Source organism: Quercus robur, chromosome 12 (genome assembly GCF_932294415.1).
Source record: "Quercus robur chromosome 12, dhQueRobu3.1, whole genome shotgun sequence".
Classification (NCBI taxonomy): Eukaryota; Viridiplantae; Streptophyta; class Magnoliopsida; order Fagales; family Fagaceae; genus Quercus; species Quercus robur.
In genome coordinates, this window is record NC_065545.1 from 15,713,295 (window position 1) to 15,735,243 (window position 21,949).

A 21,949-nucleotide genomic window follows, 5' to 3' on the forward strand; every position below is an offset into this window, starting at 1 on the left:
TTGTTAGACTGTGTTGAAGAAAATATTATTTGTTGGAAAGCAATAAATAAGGAGAGAGAGAATGCTAGTATTAATTAGGTAATGGAAAATAATATCATTTAATGGTGTTTTTTTAACCGTTAGATCTCTTAAAAATCTATGATGTAAAAAAGGTGTAAGTTTATAAGAGTTACACCAGGTGTAACTTGAATCTATCTATATATATATATATATATATATATTGTGTTTTCAATATATAAACTGATATGTTCTAATTAGCATTCCAATTTTAAAAATATTTCCAAATGAAAGTACAGGGCCATTTCTTATCAATGGTCTTTAGGTCAAGGTCTAAGTGGCCAATGCATTAAGCCGCCCCTAAGTTGACATTAGAATGACAATGCATGTGAAAAAAAAAAAAAAACATATTACATTTTTCTCAAAATAAAGTAAGAGAGATGAAGGAAAATTCAACCCAAATTAAAGCATGCGAATTGGTTAAGAATAAATTTCATTTTGTGATAATTGAATGCAAGGAATACAAGTCAATTAGGGATTAAAGTTTTAAATCAGTGTGTCATCGAGACTTCCGTAAAATCAATCTCTCTCTCTCCAAAAAAAAAAAAAGATTGAATACTTCGTTTATTTGTGTTAATGGGTTTGAGATAAAATTATTGGATTCAGCTGTAACCAAATATTTCCAACTTGATGTCATTTTTTTTTTTTTGGGTGAAAAACTTGATGTCATTGGCTCTTTTGAAGTAAAATTATGGGCGGCTATCTGTCTAACGTGGGTCTAGTTTTGAAAGAAATCCTACAGTTTAGTTTTTAAAAGGGTTTTACTAATGTAATACCTCATGCATGTATTTGTAAATTATTTAAAAAATTTTTTACAAAAAATATAAAAAGTAATAATTTTTTTTTCAACATTTTCAATTTCTAATAAGAAATTTCTTAAAATTAAAGATTAATATCTACTCTAAAAATATACATTAAACTAGACTCTTTTTTTTTTGAAAAAAAAAATTGGGTTTGATTAATAAGTGTCTTTAAGATATTTATTAATGAAAAAAAATTTGACATTATGAGAAATATAAAATATTGTAAAAAAATAAAATCAACTACTCTTTCATTTTCTCATTGAAGAATTTCTAAAATATTTTTTAAACTAATATCTTTAGCGAACTTTTTTCATAATATAATAATTTAAAGGGTCATATTAACGAGTATCCTTAAGATAAAAGTTAGTTATCTATTTTAGAAATATTTTGATACCACTTTTATAAGAAATAAAAAAAACTGTCAAAAAATATATATATATATATTTTTTTTATAAAATGTTTATTTAAATAAATTCTTCACCATTGTCCGAATCCGAAATATATTCGTGAGCATTTTTCTAATTTAAAAGTTATGTACTTCTGCCGTGCTCCATAGGACCATATAATGCTAGCTGCGGCCCCGAGATATTGTGAGCCGACATTTCAATTCTCTCAGCTGAAAAGTCAATCACAACTCAAATTGTGAATTGTGCAAGTTGCAAGTTTTTTCACAAGTACAGGCACAGAAAGCTTCGCCCCTCTCGATACAATCACTTCTTTCTCCCAAAGTCAAGAGCATGTCCCTCGCATCACAAAGTTGCAGGATTCGGACAAATTGCAAGTTGCTGGATTCGGACAAGTTGCTAAGAATGTCATGTTCTAGCAATATTATTTAAGTGTTATGAAAATATGTGTAAATAAAAAAAAAAGAAATGCTAACGAATGTCCTTAGAGCACTCATTGATAATCCATTTAAAGAAAGTTTTTATGGGAAATGAAAAAAAGTAATAAAAATTTTGACAGTTTTTTTCATTTATCATAAAAGTGGTATAAAAACTTTTCTAAAATGGATTATTAATAAGTGCCCTAAGAACACTTGTTAGCATGATCCATAAAAAAATATTATAAAAATACATGTTAAGTTGTTTAAATAACACAATCCAACAAACCCTAAAAATAGTGAAAAAACAGTTTACATTTTTTATCCAAATATTTAATCTTAAAAGTAATTTTTTGAATTTTTAATCTTAATCATCAATGGTGGTATTACAGCCATTACATCAAATCTCAACCCCAAATTGCGTGCGAAGTGGGAAAGAGATAATGAGAGACTGATGTAACAGAAGAAGGAATGAAATAATGAGAGGACTGTGAGTCTGTGACTGATCAGTACTCACTTCGAATGAATGCTTTCATTTACCAATAACGGTCCTCAAGTCGCACACGTTGCTTAGATCCTCGCAACTTATTTATCACTTTGGTGCCTTCACGGCTTTCAAATTTCGATTTCCCACGCAATAATGTAAATGATGGTCCACAATTTCATCTGATAGCTAAGGGTCCATCCAGATGGAGGAGTAGAAAATTAGAAGGATGAAAAATTAGTGGGAGGATAGAAAATATTTAGTTTTCCTCGTGTGTGTTTTGTTAGAGGGATGAAAAGTTTGTTTGTTTGGTTGAAATGAAAAGTGAGAGGATAGAAAATGTAATTTATATAAATTGACTATTATATTCTTATTACATAATAGGTAAAAAATAGATTTATTTGTACTAATTAAATAATATAAAATTTACCAACAATTATATTTTTCAATGAGAAGTGTTACGTCCACAACATTTTTCGCAGTACTTTCACAACAAAATTTATGTGAAAAGTTGTTACTAGTTCTAATTTGAATCTACCACTGAAATTATTTTTTTACTCACCAATATTAACTAATAACAATCTATTACTTAAAATTTATTGTAAAAATATTGTGAAAATATTATGGTAATATTTCTCAAGATTTTTTTTATTCTTTATATTATTTGTCATTTCTCAGCATAGTAACTCATCCATACGTTTTTCTTCTTTCTTTTTTATTTTTTATTTTTTTTATTCTTGTTTTTCTCCTCCACACGTTGTCCTTATCTCTATCCCCCTTCTTTTATTTGCTTCGTCTCCCTCATTCAAGTTCAAGAACATTCCAGGCTTCATCCAACGCTCTCTCTCTCTGTTTTTTATTTTATTTTATTTTATTTTATTTTTTTTTAATTTTTTTTAACTTGATTCCAGGGGGCATTTGTGTAAAAATGCCATAAGTCCACTTTTCTCCCCACAATTTTCCTCCCGATTTGGGAGGATGAGATTTGTGGGCCCGGGAGAGAAAATTTTCTCCCGGGTTTTCCATCCTCAGTGTTTTCATTCTTTTGCCAAACAGTGAAAAATATTGTTTTCCACCCACTTTTCCTCCCTATGTTTTCCATCCTTCCTAAAATCACTCCAACCAAACATAGTGTAAGAGTAGGGTCAAGGACTTTTCATTTTTGATTACATTAAGGCTTAAAAAATAATAAAAAATCATTTACCTTCAAAGCCGAAAAATGTCAATCCTTAATTTTTAAACAATATAACTATATAAGAATGTATTTGGAATCACACTATTTAAAATCCATGACAAATATGATAAAATGGACCATATCCCTTTATTCCCTCTCGAAATTAGGAGTCTAATTGATTAGAGGGTGAAAAAAATGAGAGAATATAAAATATTTTAGTTTTTCTAATTTGTGTTTGGTTGATAGTGAAAAAGTGAAGAGATGAAAAAAATGAGTTCGTATAAATTTATTTATATACCATTGTTAAAAAATAATGTCCAATTAAAATAAAAAAAAGTGTCAAACAACCAAGAAAATAAAACCCAATCACCCAAACTTATTAAAAAATAAAAATCATACCTAGGAAAAAAAATTCACATCTATTTAAAGCCAAAAAAAGAAAAGACCAAAACCTGTATTATGCCAAAAAAGAGAAAAAAAGAAGTGAAAAAGCAACAAAGTCCTCATTTAGGAAAGCTAAAATAAATTGAAAGGCAACAACGAGTCCACATGAGAGGAGGAGGGATAGTTCAGTCATTAACTGCAATTATTCTTCACTCCTTTATTTTCTTCCCAAATTGATGATTTTGCTTGAATTTGAAATTTGGGGATTGATGAACTAGAAATTTATGGTCGTCATTATACGAAGATCGTCATTCACTCAGAGAAGACGCTACGCATTTATTACAATCATTGATGACAAAACGTAACTGACGGACCAACGGTCACAGAGTGAGTTGTGGCCTTTAGAAAAAGATTTTGTAATGCACTAGCCATTGAGCATAAATGCAGCACATCATTGCCCATTAATGAGGCATACAACTATGAAAGAGAAGATAACAAAAGCCAAAGGTACACACAAATACTCTACGAAATCACTCTGAACTCATTTTCTCTCTATAATCTTTCTCTCTTATTGACTTAAGCATTGGAGGCGATTTGGCTGACGCCACACCAACGTGTTACTCTTCCCCTCAATTCATTTTGCAGGATTCTCATCTATAGAGACAACCCCATTCACAGCATCGTCCATCCGTTACGACGAGAAGCTCAACTATTGATTTTTTGCATCATCAAGGATTATGGGTCTTTAGTCTTTGGCATTAATGAAGAGTAAGTTCTGATTTTAGTTGATTGAAAAAATCATAAAATCTTTTTTTTCATTTAAGTTATATATTTATATATTAATAATATGTTGATTAGACTGTATATAAAATTTTGTTAAACTTTTAAGTTTCAAAATATAAAATCTATGCAAACTATCTTGGGGAAAACATGACTGTTTTGAATGCTTAATGTAAGTTTGGTAGCCATCCGGATGATAATTGCAATTTGAAATGAGCTTTCACGGTTATCGCTTTTTAATTCATTGATTGATTGTTAAAGAGTTTTGGTCGTTCGTGGGGTTCAATGGATAATAAACTTAATTAGGAAAGGTCTCTTTGGAAGGCATAGAAATAGTGTTACTAGGATAACCAATTCCTATTTGTTTACATGGACTTCATTAATAATATGAATTTTTATTTTTAGCTTGTAATTATTTAAAGGAAGTCTATGTATGTTGCTTGTTTATAAATTTCCTCTTTAAAAAAAAAAAAAAAAAGTACGTATCAATTTTCAAATAAAAAAGGCTTAAATGAGGTAATCTTAAAATCTCTTCTGGCAGTTTGGTTTTGTGTTTACAAGAATTGATATATTATTAAAGACTTCTCTTGGCATTGATCAAATCCATCTTGTTGCAAAATTTGTCTGAAACCAAAGTCTCTAGCTTTTATTGAAGCCTCCATGATTGCATCCTAAACTTCTACTAGGTCAGATGTTGAAACACTACTCGCTCCCCCACTGAAGATTAAATCTCCCCTGAAGTCCTTTGCTTCATATGCAAAACCACTCCATTTGAATTTCCTATTCTTGCACCAAGCCACTTTGATGATGAGTTGCCAATCCCTGTTGCAGACAGGGTTTTGAGTCAACTTGTTGTGATCTTGAGATTGGGATTGTCCATTTTTAAAGGCCTCACATTAAAGGCCTCCTGATATCTGAGTGAAAGAAGGCTTGAAAACTGTTAAAGAACTTTGCTAGGACTTGAAAATTGTTCAGTGCTGAGACCTACTTATGCTGTGAGGCATATTGATATTTTTTGTATCTAACAGGCCTTCTTTCTTATTTTCTCATTTCTGTAGGGCATCATTTTGGTATAATTGTTGGGGAGTCAAGCCATCAGAAATTGTCCGAATCTGCAAAATCTTCTCAAAAAGTTGATCTTCAAGGATGCAAGACTTTCTTCTTCTTTTTCTTGCCCAATTTTCTATGAGAATCATATATTATAGTGGTGAAAGTTGTTTATTGTCAACAATCATGTTGTTATGGCTTCAATAGAACTCTTGTTATCATGGATTCATGGTCTTGTGATCAAAATGTTTATTTTAATAAACTTTTGTTCATTTTTGGATCACTGCCCAAGTAGATTTTCAATGAAGATTCTTAAATTCAAATTTTCCTCTGTACAAGTGTGAAATTTGAATGAGTTTGTCAGCAAAAAATTTGATATTTAATCAAACAGATAATGTCATTGATTTTATTTCATAGCTTATATAACTTACCCCTGATACATTGTGACAAACTTCAATGTTCAAAATTATTATTAAGCTGAAGCATAATCCTGTTTCAATTTGTTCAGACTTCAAACTAAAATCACAAGGTGACAAAGTTCACCACTCAACCTAGCACATTGCTCTTCAATCATCTCGTGCTTAACATACTGTTAAAATCCATATTAATCATGGTAGTGGTAAAACTTGAATATTCTTTCAATATATTCTGATGTTGGAAAAAATAGTCCCCTACAAGAATTAACGTTACAAATACACGGTCTCTCTCTTTTTCCCTCTTAAAATGATCAAATGATATGTATTAACCAAAATAAACCATTACACAACATGCAGAAAAACAAGCAGCAAACACAAACCAACTGGTCTAAGAAAGCCCAGTCGGATCAAAACTAAAACAAAATAAGTCCTAAAAGGTCTCGGCAAACAAAAGGAAAATTAAAATAAGACAAAATAGAGACAAATCAAGATGAGAGAGACCCATACACCAATTACAGTCTTCACTCTACAGTTACCAAAGATATATAGCAAGGAAGAGGGAAAAATTCAATTAAAGAAAGGGGATGAACTTAGCAAAGAAAACATGCAAGAAAAAAAAAACCATAAATCTCATATAAAAAATTCTTTACCAGATCTAATATTTTTTATTGGTTGGCCTTTAGAAACAGAGGTGGGTGACTGAAACACCATTGATTCACGACTGGGGTGGAGAGGTTGTCGGAGCATCATCGTTGTAGTGATGTTGGTTCAGTTGTCGCGTTGGTAAAAGGACCATGGATCTTTGATGAGAGAGACAGAGAAAGTGCGAACCCAAAGATAGAAACAGAAGAAACGTTGAAAACTAACATTAATTATGACGCATTACTCTGTTAAGTGTATTTTAAATGGCGTGACCGATTTTAGGCCATAGATTGATTTTAAATCAATCTCAGCCCTTAATTGGACATTCTCCACTATGAAATGGAGAAGGCGTAATTGACCATCGCTTTTAGCCTGAATTTAAATAATAATAAAATAAAAAAAACACGTAGGCCTGTGCTATGAAATGGAGACAGCGTAATTGACCATCGCTTTTAGCCTGAATTTAAATAATAATAAAATAAAAAAAAACACGTAGGCCTGTGCTATGAAATGGAGACAGCGTAATTGACCATCGCTTTTAGCCTTAATTTTAAAAAAAAAAAAAAAAACGTAGGCCTGTGCGTATGATTTATTTGACTGCCAATTCATTATTAACGATGGCTGAGGACAGATCTTTTACCTCTTTTGGCTCTATAAATAAAGCCAATTCTCCTGCCCAAAAAATAATCCTTCTCATTTTCAATTCGCCTTACTTGATTAGGCCTTAGAAAGAGAGAGAGAGAGAGAGAGAGAAAATGGGTCCCCTAGCTTTTACAGAGAAACCCCATGCAGTTTGTGTCCCCTGCCCATCTCAAGGCCACATAACCCCCATGCTAAAGCTAGCAAAAATCCTTCACTACAGAGGCTTTCATATCACCTTTGTAAACACAGAGTACAACCATAAGCGCCTGTTAAAATCCAGAGGTCCCGACTCTCTCAATGCCCTTCCCTCCTTTCAGTTCAAAACCATTCCTGATGGTCTTCCTGAGTCTGATATTGATGCCACCCAAGACGTAGCATCCACATGTGCCTCCATACAAAAACATTGCTTAGCTCCTTTCAGAAACCTTCTTTTGAAACTGAATGATACCTCTTCATCCAATGTCCCTCCAGTCACTTGCATTGTTTCTGATGGTGTCATGAGCTTCACTCTAGACGCAGCAGCAGAGCTGGGCATCCCTGATGTTCTTTTCTGGACATCCAGTGCATGTGGGTTCATGGGCTATGCTCAATATCGCCGTCTCATTGAGAAGGGTCTAACACCACTCAAAGGTATTAATCAACTTAAACACGTCTTATATTAGTGACGCTCTGTTTATAACATTGGGACCATAAGTCATCCCAAAAGGTCACCTAGGATCGATATTCAATATTGTACAACATGATCATCATCTCCATTTCACATCCATTAAAATGATATATTTTTAATCTATTTTTCTGTAAAATTTTAAATAACACATTTTTAGATTTATAAAATTTAACACAAACCATGTTATTGATCCATTTCTAGATATTGTAGTACCAATATATTTACTTGCATGAACTTTTATCGTAATTTTGATATTGATTATGTAATTTCTACGTGCAGATGAGAGTTATTTGACAAATGGGCATTTAGATACAATCATAGATTGGATTCCAGGCATGAAAGGCATCCGTTTGAGGGATCTTCCGAGCTTCATTGCAACCACGGACCCAGATGATTTTATGCTAAATTTTGTAATGGTTGAAGCTGAGAGAGCTCAAAAAGCTTCTGCTGTCATCTTAAATACTTTTGATGCTTTAGAGCATGAAGTATTGGAAGGACTTTCAACCATGGGGTTTATCTCCTACGATTTTTCTTGACATCTTGTCCCTTCAGTCTATTCTTTTATTGTTTTTTTTCGGTGCTAATCTGTAGACTTGTCTTTTTTTCTTTGTTTGTTTTAGTCAAGATATGATGATCATGAAAGTTCAAGACTTGTTGTTTGTGGAAGCAATACATGAACCAAAAGACTTTTAGAATTAGAAAATCTAATAATAAAAGTAAAACTACAACTTCTTCAATGCTGACAAAATACAAATAAAAAAATGCAAAATTATTGTCTTTTAATATAATTTAAAATAATCATTTTGCAAAATTTTTTTAATCTAAACAATAACCCATAATTTATCTTGTGGGAGGATGAACTTGAGCTTGGGCCAAGGGCCACAGGCCAAGCAGATCATATCTTAAAATATGGGTCTGGCCGAAAGATGTGAATATGAATGAAGAAGCCTGAAGAATAAAAAGACAACTCTCAATTTAATCACATATATATATATATATATATATATATAATTTGATTTAATCATTTATTGAATTTAGACTTTTTGATTTTTGCACATAATAATTCACTTACACAAAATCTATATATATATATATATATATATAAAACTGAAGCCTCTGAAGTTCTCATAATTTTCCACATCAACATAATATTTAAAAAATAAAAAATAAGAAATAAATCATTATCATTATATTTTTTTAAATAAAATTATTTTTGTTTAGTCTAAACTTAACAAGGAGTGAAACTCTATCTTTCTAAAAAGTCCAACTTAAACTCAAACTCATCATTATCATTTATTTTAAACAATAAACACACATCCTTTCCTCTTCACTAAATCATGCACGTTTTCTATCTCAAAAAAAAGAAAAAAAGAGATAAGCACATTTAAAGTTCTTGATAAAATACTATTTAGTTTGAAGTTCTCACAATTTTCCATATTAGCATAATATTTAAAAAATAAAAAATAAGAAATAAGAAATAAATCATTATCATTATATTTTTTTAAATAAAATTATTTTTGTTTAGTCTAAAATTAATAAGGAGTGGAACTCTATCTTTCTAAAAAGTCCAACTTAAATTCAAACTCATCATTATCATTTATTTTAAACAATAAACACACACATCCTTTCCTCTTCACTAAATCATGCACGTTTTCTATCTCAGAAAAAAGAAAAAAAGAGATAAGCACATTTAAAGTTCTTGATAAAATACTATTTAGTTTGTTTTCTTGATTAGAGAAGTTTGACTCAAAACAAATGCTACACTCCGGTTAGAGAGGTTAGGATCCAATAAAACTCTATAGTCTATATTGCATCTAAATTCAAACCTATAAATATGTTACATCAATGCTTCGGATAAAAAAGCATCATCTGAAGTAGAAAATAGAAGAGAGAATTTGAGAAGAGCATTGAGCTTTGATGAGTACATGATGGCAAGTCATCAATTATTATGTATATGGTAATTTGATTTATATATCTTTTTTTTTTTTGATTTGGATGGATTCACAAATTTGTATGTTTCAATTGCTTCTTTGTTATTTATTCTTGAGGTTTGGATATCAATTATCAAGTACTAAACAATTAAAATTTAACAATACAACTCATAGATAATAAATAATCAAGAGCTTATTGCTATAGACACTATGAACTGTGAGATCACAACTTCAATAATACTTTATATACTCAATAGTAGATTTTAAATCACTTTTGAAAGAACTGGGATTTGTCTCAACTTTTTTTTTTTTATATGAACTTTTGGTCTCAAATTTAGCCATTTCTTTGTTTTGGATTACAGGTTTGGCCATATAGTGGATCTCACTTGCATTACATCGGTTCTTTATCTTAAAGATAATGCTTCTATTTCTACAGCAAGAACTATTTAGGTATGTATCCCTTGCAAGCATACATGAATTTAAATTGTCTTTTAATATATGCATGCTTTATTATTTTCTAATAGTTTTCCCGTGCATCGCACGGGTTAACGACTAGTTTTACTCTAATTTAGAATCTAATTGAATTTTTTCTAAGTTTTGGCTTTACCTATATATATATATATATATATGCCTTTAATTTTATAATAATTAAAATGAGATATTTTCTAACAAACACTAAAGGATGAAAAAAAAACGATTGGGTCAAAAGTTCTTTTATTTAGAGGAGGAACTGGATCATGCGCATGCGTTCATCAAATTTTCAACTTATTTGGATTAATTGACTTTTTAGGATGACAAATATCAAATATTTGTTATTAAAAAAACATTTTAATTTCCCATCAAAAAAAAAAAAACATTTTAATTTAGAAAGAAAAGGAGGTTTTAGTTTTAGCGTGGCAGGGGGACCATGCTCCCTTGGTCCCAATTGGGAGAAATTATTTGCTCCTCCCGGGTGGACCACTGACGTGGTCCTTCTGCTGATATGGACCAATAAAAAAAGGCCACATAACCATCTTTTCTTACTCAGCTCCACGTCAACCTTACCCATTAACTTAACTATAATTAAAAAATCAAACTAAGGTTAACAAGCTCTCCACTTACCCAGCCGTAAACCCAAAATCAAAATTTCTCTCAAACACTGAAACACATCTGCCTCTTTCTTTCTCTCTCCCTGCTTTATGTCCCCAATATCTCAACGCCTTAGACCAAAGACACGATCCATCAAACAAAGGCACCCATATGCCAAAATCGTCGAGCTTTGACGGCTTTGACGAGCTTGTAATCGTCGATTGAGGGAGCGTAACCGAACCCATATGCCAAAATAGCGTGATCGAACCCGTAAGGAGTCGGGGCATCGGGTATTCGGGCAAACTCGTGGGTGGCTAGGTTGAAAACGAAGGTGTTGGGTTGAGGCTTAAGGCCAAAATACAAGATTTTGTGATACAAGGCCCAAGCACGTGCTAAGGCAATGGTGTGCATTAAGGTGTGTTGGGTGATGCACAGCTGTGTGCATTGAGGTGTGCACTGGGGTGCGTGGGGTGCTGCTGTTGTGTTGTGCGTGGGGTGTTGCTGTGAGGTGCGTGGGCTGCTGCTGTGTTGTACCAAGGAGTTGAGCTGTTGGTTGGGATGGTCAAGGGTAGTTAGTTAGTTAGGCTGTTGTGTTTTGGTATGGTTGTTTAAATGTGGAGTTGTAATTGCTCTTTAGAAGCTCAATTGTCCTGGCATTAGTTTGTATGTTAGGCTATATTAGCTATGTTAGCTTTTAGTTATTGTATTTGCAAATAATTTTTGTGTTTACAGATGAGGTTGATCTTTGTTTTTGGTGTTTGGATCTCATTGTAAATTTTGTTCATTTTGGCAATAAAATTTCTCAATTGTTAGGCAGCTTGTTGTTGAGTTTGAGCTTGTTCTAATAGTGCCTCTGCAAATTATTGGTAATGTTGTTAAAAGGGCAATTTCTCAATTTTGTTTTGATGGATGAACTCTTCAAAAAAATAAGGTGCTGATACATCTTTTTTGATACCATTTAAAGGGAGATATACACAAAAGTTATACAAATGCTGGGTTGTACTAGCATATTATGTCTTATGTCATGAAGCCAACCTTATAATCCCAACCAAAACAGCACATTCAATACACTCAAATACAAAAACATTTACTATTATATCTGTTACAAGAAAGTGGCACAAAGCTATGGTTATATATCTACTCTAGAAGAAGGAAAACAAAAAGAAGGAATACTTTACAATGCCAACCAAAACAGCACATCAGAATGAAGAAAGATAATTGAACAAACAATTGAAAACTTCTTACAAAGGCATAGATATTAGACAAGTCCACACCACAACTTCTTACCCCTTTCTCATTCATCAAATCAGATATATACAATTGCAATAAACTCTCATGAGCTGTCAGTAACCAATCACCTCCTCGCTTAACTAACTCCACGTCATCAACACTATCTACTAACTAACAGACTTAACTACACAACACCTTAGGTTACATTACAACCAAGCACACATTAAGCACCATACAATCAGTTACAACTAAGCACACACTAACCATACAATCAGTATCCTAACAACAATATCCTAACACTATACAATTTTTTACTAGAGGATGAGAAGGCATAACAAAAGAAAATATACAAAAAGGAATGTAATCTAACATTTCCTATGAATAGGCCTATTTTCATTGCCTTCGAAATACAAAAATAACTACTACAGCTTTCACTCTTCTAATCATTAGTTACTTGGTTAATCTTCCAACTTGAGAACTTGTCAAAAATCTTCCAAGTTGAATACTCATATAATAACTTCTAAGTCAAATCATTTTTGTCTAGGATTTAGTTGTGTAAAACCATTTGAGAAAGAATTCTGCACAAATAGAGATGGACATTTTTCAGTTATTAGTAACAAGGTGATAACTATTGATACAAATAAATAAACATACTAATGAAGAATAAAAAATAGAAACAGCAAGTATTTTACCTGACTTAGATGATTCAAGAAATCATTACTTTGAAGCATACTCGTGGAGCTGAAATTTGGAGAAGCACTGCTCCAATAGGAAAATGGGTTCTACATTCAAATTAACTCAAGCTTAAATGTTAGATATTTTTTTAAATGAACATTCAATTACACAAATCAATAATTTATTTATTTTTATTTACTTTTACCTGATTTGGATGTTGAAAATGAGTTGGACTAATGGTTGTTGGCATGGCTGGAGGAAGGAATACCTATCAAATATTATAAGAGATTAATATGGCATCATTAAAAATAAATAAATAAATAAAGAAGATGATGCAAGGGACTTAGATCATACTTGATTATTATAACTCTCATCCATGGGTACACTAGATGGGTGATTTGGCTGGCAAAGACCTGTACATTGTGGAGCTGTGGAGCATAGGTTGAGTTTTGTGAATTAATGACAACTGTTCTAAAGGCATATAGTTTCATAGGACAATTATTATTGATAAAGCTAGTAATATTGTTATTTTCATAGGACAATTATTATTGATAAAGCTAGTAATATTGTTATTTTCATTGGACTTGTGTGCTGCATATGGTACATGAATGACAAATATTCCAAAGGCAATATAGACAAGGTAACATATATAAGAAAACTTGATAAATGCATACAATATACTCTCAAAACATCCAGAAGTTGCTGAAAATAAATCTGTTTTCCTCCATCACATTAAAATTTGAAAGTCAAAGAAACCTCCAAAGCACATCTCTGCTTCAGCTATTCATCAGAACACTGGAAAGAGATATCTGTAAAGTAACTATCTATCTTCAATTCATTATTCTCATTAGCAGCCCACCTTGATTCATGTTCCTACAAACGTAGCATTGTCTTGAGTCTTTTTGGTCCAAGTTATAGTGAGAACTTTGATGTCACTGCTACAAGACCTCATCTTGAATAGACTAACTACAAGATAACCCTCCCTAGAAACCAGTGATAGCAAGCCTAAGTAACCGATAGATATTTCACCAAACTACCCCCTTATAACTTGTTCTGTTTGGGTAAGTTTTAAAGATGATTTATTCTCTATAAACAGTCTAACTCTAATTTTCTCACGCATAGGCACATTAACCATGTATACCCTTCCAAGCAAGTAGCTTTAAAAAAATCTTAAGTTTCTAATAAATTTACTCGACTAACCAAACAAACTGGTTTTTGGCAAACAATCACCCTAATAAAAAATGAAATGGCAGGTGTCCCACAAGTTATTGTCTTTAACAATTTCATCAAAGTGGATTAAAAAAAAAACACCCTACTTAAGTACATTCCTTCCCTTACTCGGTTTCTAACATCCTCCAAATGTGTCAATTGAAAGTCCTCCATATAAAATTGTTTAGAAAAGAATCAATACCTTTAGGGGCATGGCTAGAGCTTGTTGGAAGTCCTCTTGTTGACAATTGTTCTAAAAAAATGAGAGGAAATCATGGGCATTATTCACAACAAACCAATATTTGAACCACACTACTAACATATTTTTTTTTTCAATATAAAATTTAAATAAAAGAACAAAGACTTACTTGATCTTGTGACATCTTTTAATGGCTTCCTTTTACGCTTCTCCAAGTTGCTTTTGAGTCTTGCATTTGTGACTCCTTTCGGTCGCACACAGGGGGGATCTAATATTGGCAAACTATTGAGAGAGCAATCAGTCTTCTCAACATCATCAAAGGCATTATTAGCAACAATCTTGTTTTCTTTTTCATCACCATCTCTAGCCGCATTTAACTGCTCCATATCGTTTTCAACTAATTCTATCATCTCTCTTACTTTTCTTTGGCACATTTCAGTATGTCGAGTTGTAGCTGAACTTTTTGTGAAAATTTCATAAACTGAGCGCATTAATTCGTTACGGCGTGAAGTCACCGACAACTCATCATTTGCACTTGCTGGTTTTACATGATCACATAAAACACTATCTTTCTTTGCATCTTTTGTCCATCTTTTCAAAATATACTGAATAGGCAGCTCTGTGACATTTTTCACAATAAGTATTCGCAAAGCATGTCGACAAAGTAACCCCAATGTTTCAAACATTTTACAACTACATGTCACAACATTATTTGAGGAGTTAAATTGGACAACGCGAACCCTATGACCACCTCCTTCGATAACTTCATAGGTAAAAGACTCTCCATCAGAATACACATCTTGGTGTGTGACCCCCAAGGTAGAAGCAATTTCTAACTCAAATCTTTTGAAAAATGTACGGGTATAAACAGATAATGCATGTTCCAAAAGTCCACAATTCTTGACTATTTGAGAAGATGTACCTTGTTTGCAACGAAAATCTTCTTCTAACTCTTCTACCCGCATATTTTTTGAAGCTTTCTCATACTCGTGTACAAATTCTGTTAGCCTCATTGTTTTGCATGCCATATGTTGAAAAACATTATTTACACTCTCACTCCTTGATGAAGCTTTCATTCTTGCAGAGAAAATGTTATGACTAAAAACTGAACACCACCTTTCCCGATTTTCATACAAAGTGTTAAGCCACTTATTGCCCACCAAATTGTAATCTCTAAGTAAGGCATCCCAAGAAGACTCAAACTCTGATTCGGTCTCACAATTATAAAGAATCTTATTGAATCTACTCTTGAATTCAGGAATCCCATAATGCCTTGGTAAATTTTCTGTAGCATTTTTTGAGATATGCCATAAGCACAAGCGATGACATGTATCAGGAAACACAACTCTTATAGCATTCTTCATTGCTTGACATTGGTCAGTAAAAATTGTCTTTGGTTTTTTATTTTCCATTGATTCTAAGAATGTTTCAAACAACCAAGTAAAAGAAACAGTTGTTTCATCCAATAAAAATGCACAGCCAAAAAGTACATTCTTCCAATGATGGTTGACACCTACAAATGGAGCACATATCATATTATATTTGTTAGTTCAATATGTGTCAAAACATATAACATCCCCAAAAGAGTTATAATCAATCCTTGATCTACCATCTCCCCAAAAAAAATTTGTCATTTGATTTTCTTGATCAACTTGAATTGCATAAAAAAACATAGGATCTTCTGCTTGCTTCTGTTTAAAGTGGTTTACTAAACTTTGAGCATCTCCAGCCTCAACATTGATTAACTTCTGCTTGTTCACCACATTATAGCAATCTCGTTTTATAAATCCAACATTTTCAAACCCTCCAGCTTCCTCAACTAAATAGGAATATGCACTTATTGTTCTTATACCCGCTTCCTTGAAAGTTTTTATAACACCTAATTGAGCATCAGTTATTTTTCGATTCGACCTTAGAAATGGCCTTTCTTCTGGCTTTGCAAGCTCATGATTATGAGTAGGATTGAAGTGAGTAACCTTCCACTCACCATTTGTCACTGTAAATTGGATCTAGCTTCACAACCGGTCCTAGTTTGTAATTTTTTGAATTTCTTATCATCCAAATTGTCACTATCTCGTGGGAATCCTTCTTTTGAACACACATAATCTCGTTGTCTTACAACATTTTTTGCATATCTGATTTTTTCTTTCCGAACACTGAACCCAATTCGAATGGCATAGTCATTGTACAACTTATATGCTTCATCCTCACTATGCACCACCATTCCAAGCAAAGTTTCAATATCTTCAATACCTTCCTCATTGACTCTAATATCTGTGATTAAAAACACCACAACAGTCAAATGCATCAGCAACAGCAACAATCAAATGCAAAAAAAAAAAAAAAAAAAAAAAAAAAAAAAAAAACAGAGGAACCTAGCAACGTTATAATACTGAACTTAAGGGCTCATAAACATCATAAAATGCTAATAGCTCAGTGTTTTGCACACTCAGACCCTACGGTTTCAGTGTCGTAAAGTGAGAAAAAAAATGATAATATAGCAAGTGCTGCTTTTTCCTTTTTTCTACTTTGTATTTGTAAGTGTTTTTTTTTTTTTTTTTTTTTTTTTTTTTTTTTATAGTACTATAAACTTTCTTTTTTGACAGTTTCTGTTTGGTTTTGAACGGTGGTCGGTTAGAGTTTTATCTCTTTTTGGATTTAACAAATCAAGCTTGAATTTCACGCTTAGAAAGTTGAACTTCGTGCTCTGTTTTCTTCTGCCTCAGTCATTATTACTCAGATTCTCTTTTTTTTTTTTTTATCTTGGGCTTTTTATCAAACATGTAGAAGGCACTATATTATAAACTATATATAGATAGAATAGAGCAAGAAAATAGACTTTGAAGAGTGAAATGAGACTTTGTAACATACCTTGATCAGCCATGGTTAGTTGCGATGGTGAGCATTGGATTCCAGCAACCACTTCAGTCATGGGGAAAAAGAGGGAAAAAAGCTAGAAAAAGTTAGACCCAAGAACAAAGATAGTTCAAAATCTCATAGAGCTTGTTCTTCAACGATGCAGGGAGGTGGAGAGTAGAGAGCTGGGCGGTGAGCAAATAATTTGGGTTTTAGAATTTTTGGTGAAGCAGCAAATAAGCTGGGCAGTGAAGCAGGATTAGAGAAGTGAAAGTGTATTTCAAGTTTTGTTATTTTAATCTCATAGAGCTTGTTCTTCAATGATGCAGGAGGTGGAGAGAAGAGAGCTGGGCAGTGAGAAAATAATTTGGGTTTTAGAATTTTTTGGTGAAGTGGCAAATAGACTAGGCGGTGAAGTTGGATTAGAGAAGTGAACAACGTATTTCAAATTCTTGTTATTTTAAAAGGCTGAAGTAGTATTGCACAGGTGTGTTGCTAACTCATCTTTTTTTTTAATACTTGGCTTCTTTTTATTGGTCCATATCAGCAGGAGGACCACGTCAGTGGTCCACCCGGGAGGAGCAAATAATTTCTCCCCAATTGGACCCGTCTCTGCCACAAGTCGTCATTTTGATTGAAGTTTTGATGATGGAGATATGGTCGGTCAAAATTCTGACTGAACTAGTAAACTACCAAATTATTTATTTATTTATTAATGCAAGTCATACCTACAAAATAGGCCTACGGGTAGGCCTGTTCACGGGTCGGTTTAGGGCCCAAACCGAACTCGATCTGGTTGGATTAGGTTGCTGAATTTCGAACCCGTATTCGATTGAATATTCGGGTCAAATCCGATGTTTCGAGTAATTGGTTGACTGGGTCAGAGTTGTTGATCTGTCAGGTCTGGGCCTCAGATTGGGCCGAAGTTTTTGACATAGTTAAAACTATCCTAATTCCATTTTTTGGGCCCTTTTTGGCCCAAATTACTCGGTTTGACAGTTTAAAAAACTCTATTGATTTCATATTTTTTGAATTCCCTAAATTGGGCCTCTTTTTTCTTGATTTATTTTAAAATAGGGCCACAAGCTTAGCTTATATTATGAACTACACTAGACTTGTTGGGCCTTTAGCATATATCAAAACCAATATAATCTTGCAGTTTCTCACGAATTTAAACCTAGACAGTGGACATAATAACACAACACAACACACCAAAAAGCCTATTCTTTTTTATCACCTATGATCAACACACCAAAAAGCTTTTTTTTTTTTTTTTAATCACCTATGATCTCTGAAACAATAGAAGCACCTAAGCAGTACATATCAATCCAAATACATAATCTTTCCCACATTAACTACAAAAAATAAACACAACAAAATAGACTAAAGATAGCACAACCCAACCTACAAAAACCCTAATTTTATCATATGTTATCTATTAAACAATACAATAAGCACCTAGGAAGTAGGCTAGTAGCTCAACACCTATTAAACCTGCCAACCACAACAAATAATATTTCCAGGCTTCCAGCAACAAATAAATCACAACAGATAATACTATACTGCAATATTCCAATTAATGGATATATATATACTTAGTATCATAGAGGCAGTTACTGCAAGTTTTTTGGGCAGTAAACCATAAGGCAGAAAGCTTGCTAGTTATACAACGTTCCAAGCAATATAATTAGTTACAATAATCAAATACCATAGATATTTCCAAAAAATAGCTTTTCCAAAGCATTGAATGACTACTCTATAGTTTATAAGTCTATAACTAATAGAAAAGAAAACCAATGAACTAATATTTCTTTTCTATAAGCATTGACAGTTGAGTATTGTTAGAACTTAGAAAAGAAATATATCCAAAAAAAGCTTCCAAAAAATTCCCACAAAGCTGCCTTCTTTACAAAATAAATGACCATCCTCTTACAATAGACAAAAATATATTCAACAAACAATACATTAGTACCAAATATAAGACCAACTAGTAAGGAAACCAAGTTTCTAATAGTAAGGGGCTAAAGGTAGAATCATACCAAGTCAGTGATTAATCATCAATGCTAATTAAAGGTCGTTTGCCTATAGTGGAACCCTTGCTTGAGCTAGTATTTGCTGTTGCACTTGCTGTTGGTTGCTGATTTATAACTAGAAAACAATAGATTAAATTTTGCTTGAATACAAGAGACATTCAATAAAATTAATAGACAATAAGTTTCAGAAATTAAACATATTACCTAAGTCAAGTAACTCCTCCTCCAATGCCTCTACATCATCCCTTGACGCGATGAGAAATTGGAACTGTGGCTTGAATCCAATTTTGTGAATATACAAGGTTTTGAACCATGAGAGGAGATAGTGAACTTCAAAATGGATTAATAATGCGGCCTCCAGTGCTAAATGCTGACTCAGATGCAACAGTGAAAACTGGTACAACCAACACATCCTTAGCAACTTTAGACAACACTTGGTACCTACTACAATTGTCCCTCCACCACTCCAATATCTCAAAATTCACATCCTTTCTACCATCACAGTTTTCAGCCAAATACTTTTCAACCTCATTATTACAACCTACAAATTGCCCAACTTGCAATAAATGTTCATATCGCAAGTGAACTATGACATATGGATCACTAGCATCACTTTCCAATTTTGCCCTCTTACTCCCACTTTGTTCTTGCATATTTGGTGAATGAATAGAAGAGTAAAAATTATACAACTTATACAAAAGATCTTTCACCTTATCAACCATCACTTCCGCCACTGCATTCCCATAAATTTTAGAAAAAGAAAACTTCAAAAACCTTATTTGTTTTCATGGATCAAGAACCACAGCCACATACAAAAGAGGATTAATTTTCTCCCCTTCCCCCCAATACTTCTCAAATTTAGTTTGCATGTTTGTGGTTGTGTTTTTCAAGAGAGTGTTTTGGGATTTAACTAAATTAGAAATACTCTCCTGAATAAGAAAGATCTCATCATAGAAGGCATTTGAAGTAACATACAAAGAACCAGAGAACTTCTTCGTTGCATTATAAAAAAGCCTTAAGAAAGTCACAAATGCCCTACAATTTTGGAAATCACTCATACAAGGAGATCCCAAACCACCACTATCTTCCTTGGTCCTAAAGTACGACGAATAACCATCATCTTCAAAATCCATTCGAAGGAATACTTTCTCAAAATTTTCAGCAGTTTTTAACATGAGATAGCTCGAGTTCCACCTAGTAGTTAAATCTAGATAAAGAAGACTCTTGGACTCCATACCTAATCTCTCCATAAAACTTCTAAACATTTGATTTCTATTGGGTGAGGACTTCACATACCTCACAGCTTCACGCACCTTAGCAACAGATGCATCAATCTCTTTCAAACCCTCCCCCACAATCAGATTTAGGATATGAGCACAACACCTTATGTGCATGAACTCATTTCCTAAAATTGTCCCATTCCAATCTTTGGTCACCCTTTGCAAAAATTTAATTGTTGTTAAATTTGAGCTAGCACTATCCACTGTCAAAGTAAATATCCCATCAATACCCCATTCACGCAAAGACATCTCAATCTTTCTACCTATAGTCTCCCCCTTATGGTCTTCGACTTGACAAAAATTTAATATTCTCTTATGAAATTTTCAAGCATCATCAATAAATTGACATGTGAGACACATAATTTAAATTTTGAATAGAAGTCCATGTGTCTGTAGTGAGACACACCCTACAACCCTTCAAAGATTTCCTTAACTTCTCTCTCTCTCTATTATAAATGCCAATCACATCTCTAGCCACAGGTTGACGAGATGGGATATCCTTTAATCGAAGCTTAGGTTGTAAGGTAGTTACATATTTCTTAAACCCATATCCCTCGACAAACCTAAAAGGCAACTCATCAATTACAATCATTTCGGCCAATGCCTTTCTAGAAGCCTCAACAGAAAAGGTTGTTGACACAAGCTGGAACCCATCTTCTCCATCCTTTTTGGGTTCAAAAGCTAATGTTTTCTGCCCTTTAACTAGATCTTCTCTATTAGGGTTCCTGGAACATATTGGCACATGAGCTAACAAATTACTAGTACCATAACTCTTACTATCAGCATTATACAATTTTTGGTAATAATTACAAATAGCCTTAGTTTTACTAGTATCACCCTTTCCTATCTTAATTTTTTCAAAATGGTCCCAAACAACTGACTTTTTCCTACCTAACAGGAATTGTCATACTCACTTGGCATGGTGGAATTGGGGGCAACTCAGCAGTAGCAGCTGCTTCAACTTGGGTGGGAATAGCACCATCATCTTGTGTAGCAGCTCGTGTTTGGATAGAGTGTTCATTAGTGGAGGTTTCCATGACCTAAAAAAATCAAAGATACGTGTTAGCGAACTAGAGTAACAAGTATAATTCATAGCTTTACTAATAATAAATAATAACCACACAAACCAAAAAGGAAAAACAGTATCCTGCTTATGCAAAAAATAAAGTATTGTAGAAATACATGTTGTGTTGTTTAAACAACGACAACTTGTGTAAACATTTCTTGGTTCTATTCATCTTCAAAGTTCAACCAAGCAAAATATTATCTGATTAGGAATTCTAAATTTCAACCAAGACCAATGAAGCACAAAACCCTCTTTTCTTATCCCTCTTAAGTCCTTAACTACAATTTTCTTCATCCACATAATTACAACTTGTTTTATTTTGTCTTAGTATTATTATTCTCAGTAATTAATTAAGAACTATGTTACAACTCATAAAAACCATTGGACCACAACCCCAACTAAATTGGGTTGGCTAAATGAATTCCCAACCCCATTTCCCAGTTTTTTTTTTCTTTTTGATGGGCTACTTCCCTGTTTTCTTAATCC

General features: G+C 33.0%; 3 protein-coding genes across 3 annotated transcripts; 1 reads left to right on the top strand and 2 right to left on the bottom strand.

The window, feature by feature from the left end:
* The first annotated feature begins 7,287 nt into the window (after positions 1-7,287).
* On the top strand, positions 7,288-8,452 carry LOC126708190 (7-deoxyloganetin glucosyltransferase-like). The gene is made up of 2 exons (XM_050407996.1): positions 7,288-7,879; positions 8,196-8,452. The coding sequence occupies exons 1-2, from the start codon at positions 7,363-7,365 to the stop codon at positions 8,450-8,452; spliced, it is 774 nt and encodes a 257-aa protein (XP_050263953.1). The 5' UTR covers positions 7,288-7,362.
* Positions 8,453-12,180: 3,728 nt separating this feature from the next.
* Positions 12,181-21,427, bottom strand: LOC126709998 (protein FAR1-RELATED SEQUENCE 5-like). Its single transcript, XM_050410380.1, has 8 exons — positions 19,322-21,427; positions 17,100-19,232; positions 14,398-16,502; positions 14,232-14,282; positions 13,175-13,248; positions 13,026-13,088; positions 12,838-12,927; positions 12,181-12,723 (listed from the first exon to the last, which is right to left on the bottom strand). The coding sequence occupies exons 3-8, from the start codon at positions 15,761-15,763 to the stop codon at positions 12,676-12,678; spliced, it is 1,692 nt and encodes a 563-aa protein (XP_050266337.1). The 5' UTR covers positions 15,764-16,502; positions 17,100-19,232; positions 19,322-21,427; the 3' UTR covers positions 12,181-12,675.
* On the bottom strand, positions 15,779-17,112 carry LOC126708191 (protein FAR1-RELATED SEQUENCE 5-like). Its single transcript, XM_050407997.1, has 3 exons — positions 17,100-17,112; positions 16,348-16,502; positions 15,779-16,204 (listed from the first exon to the last, which is right to left on the bottom strand). Exons 1-3 carry the CDS (start codon positions 17,110-17,112, stop codon positions 15,779-15,781), a joined length of 594 nt encoding a protein of 197 aa, XP_050263954.1.
* Positions 21,428-21,949: the final 522 nt, after the last annotated feature.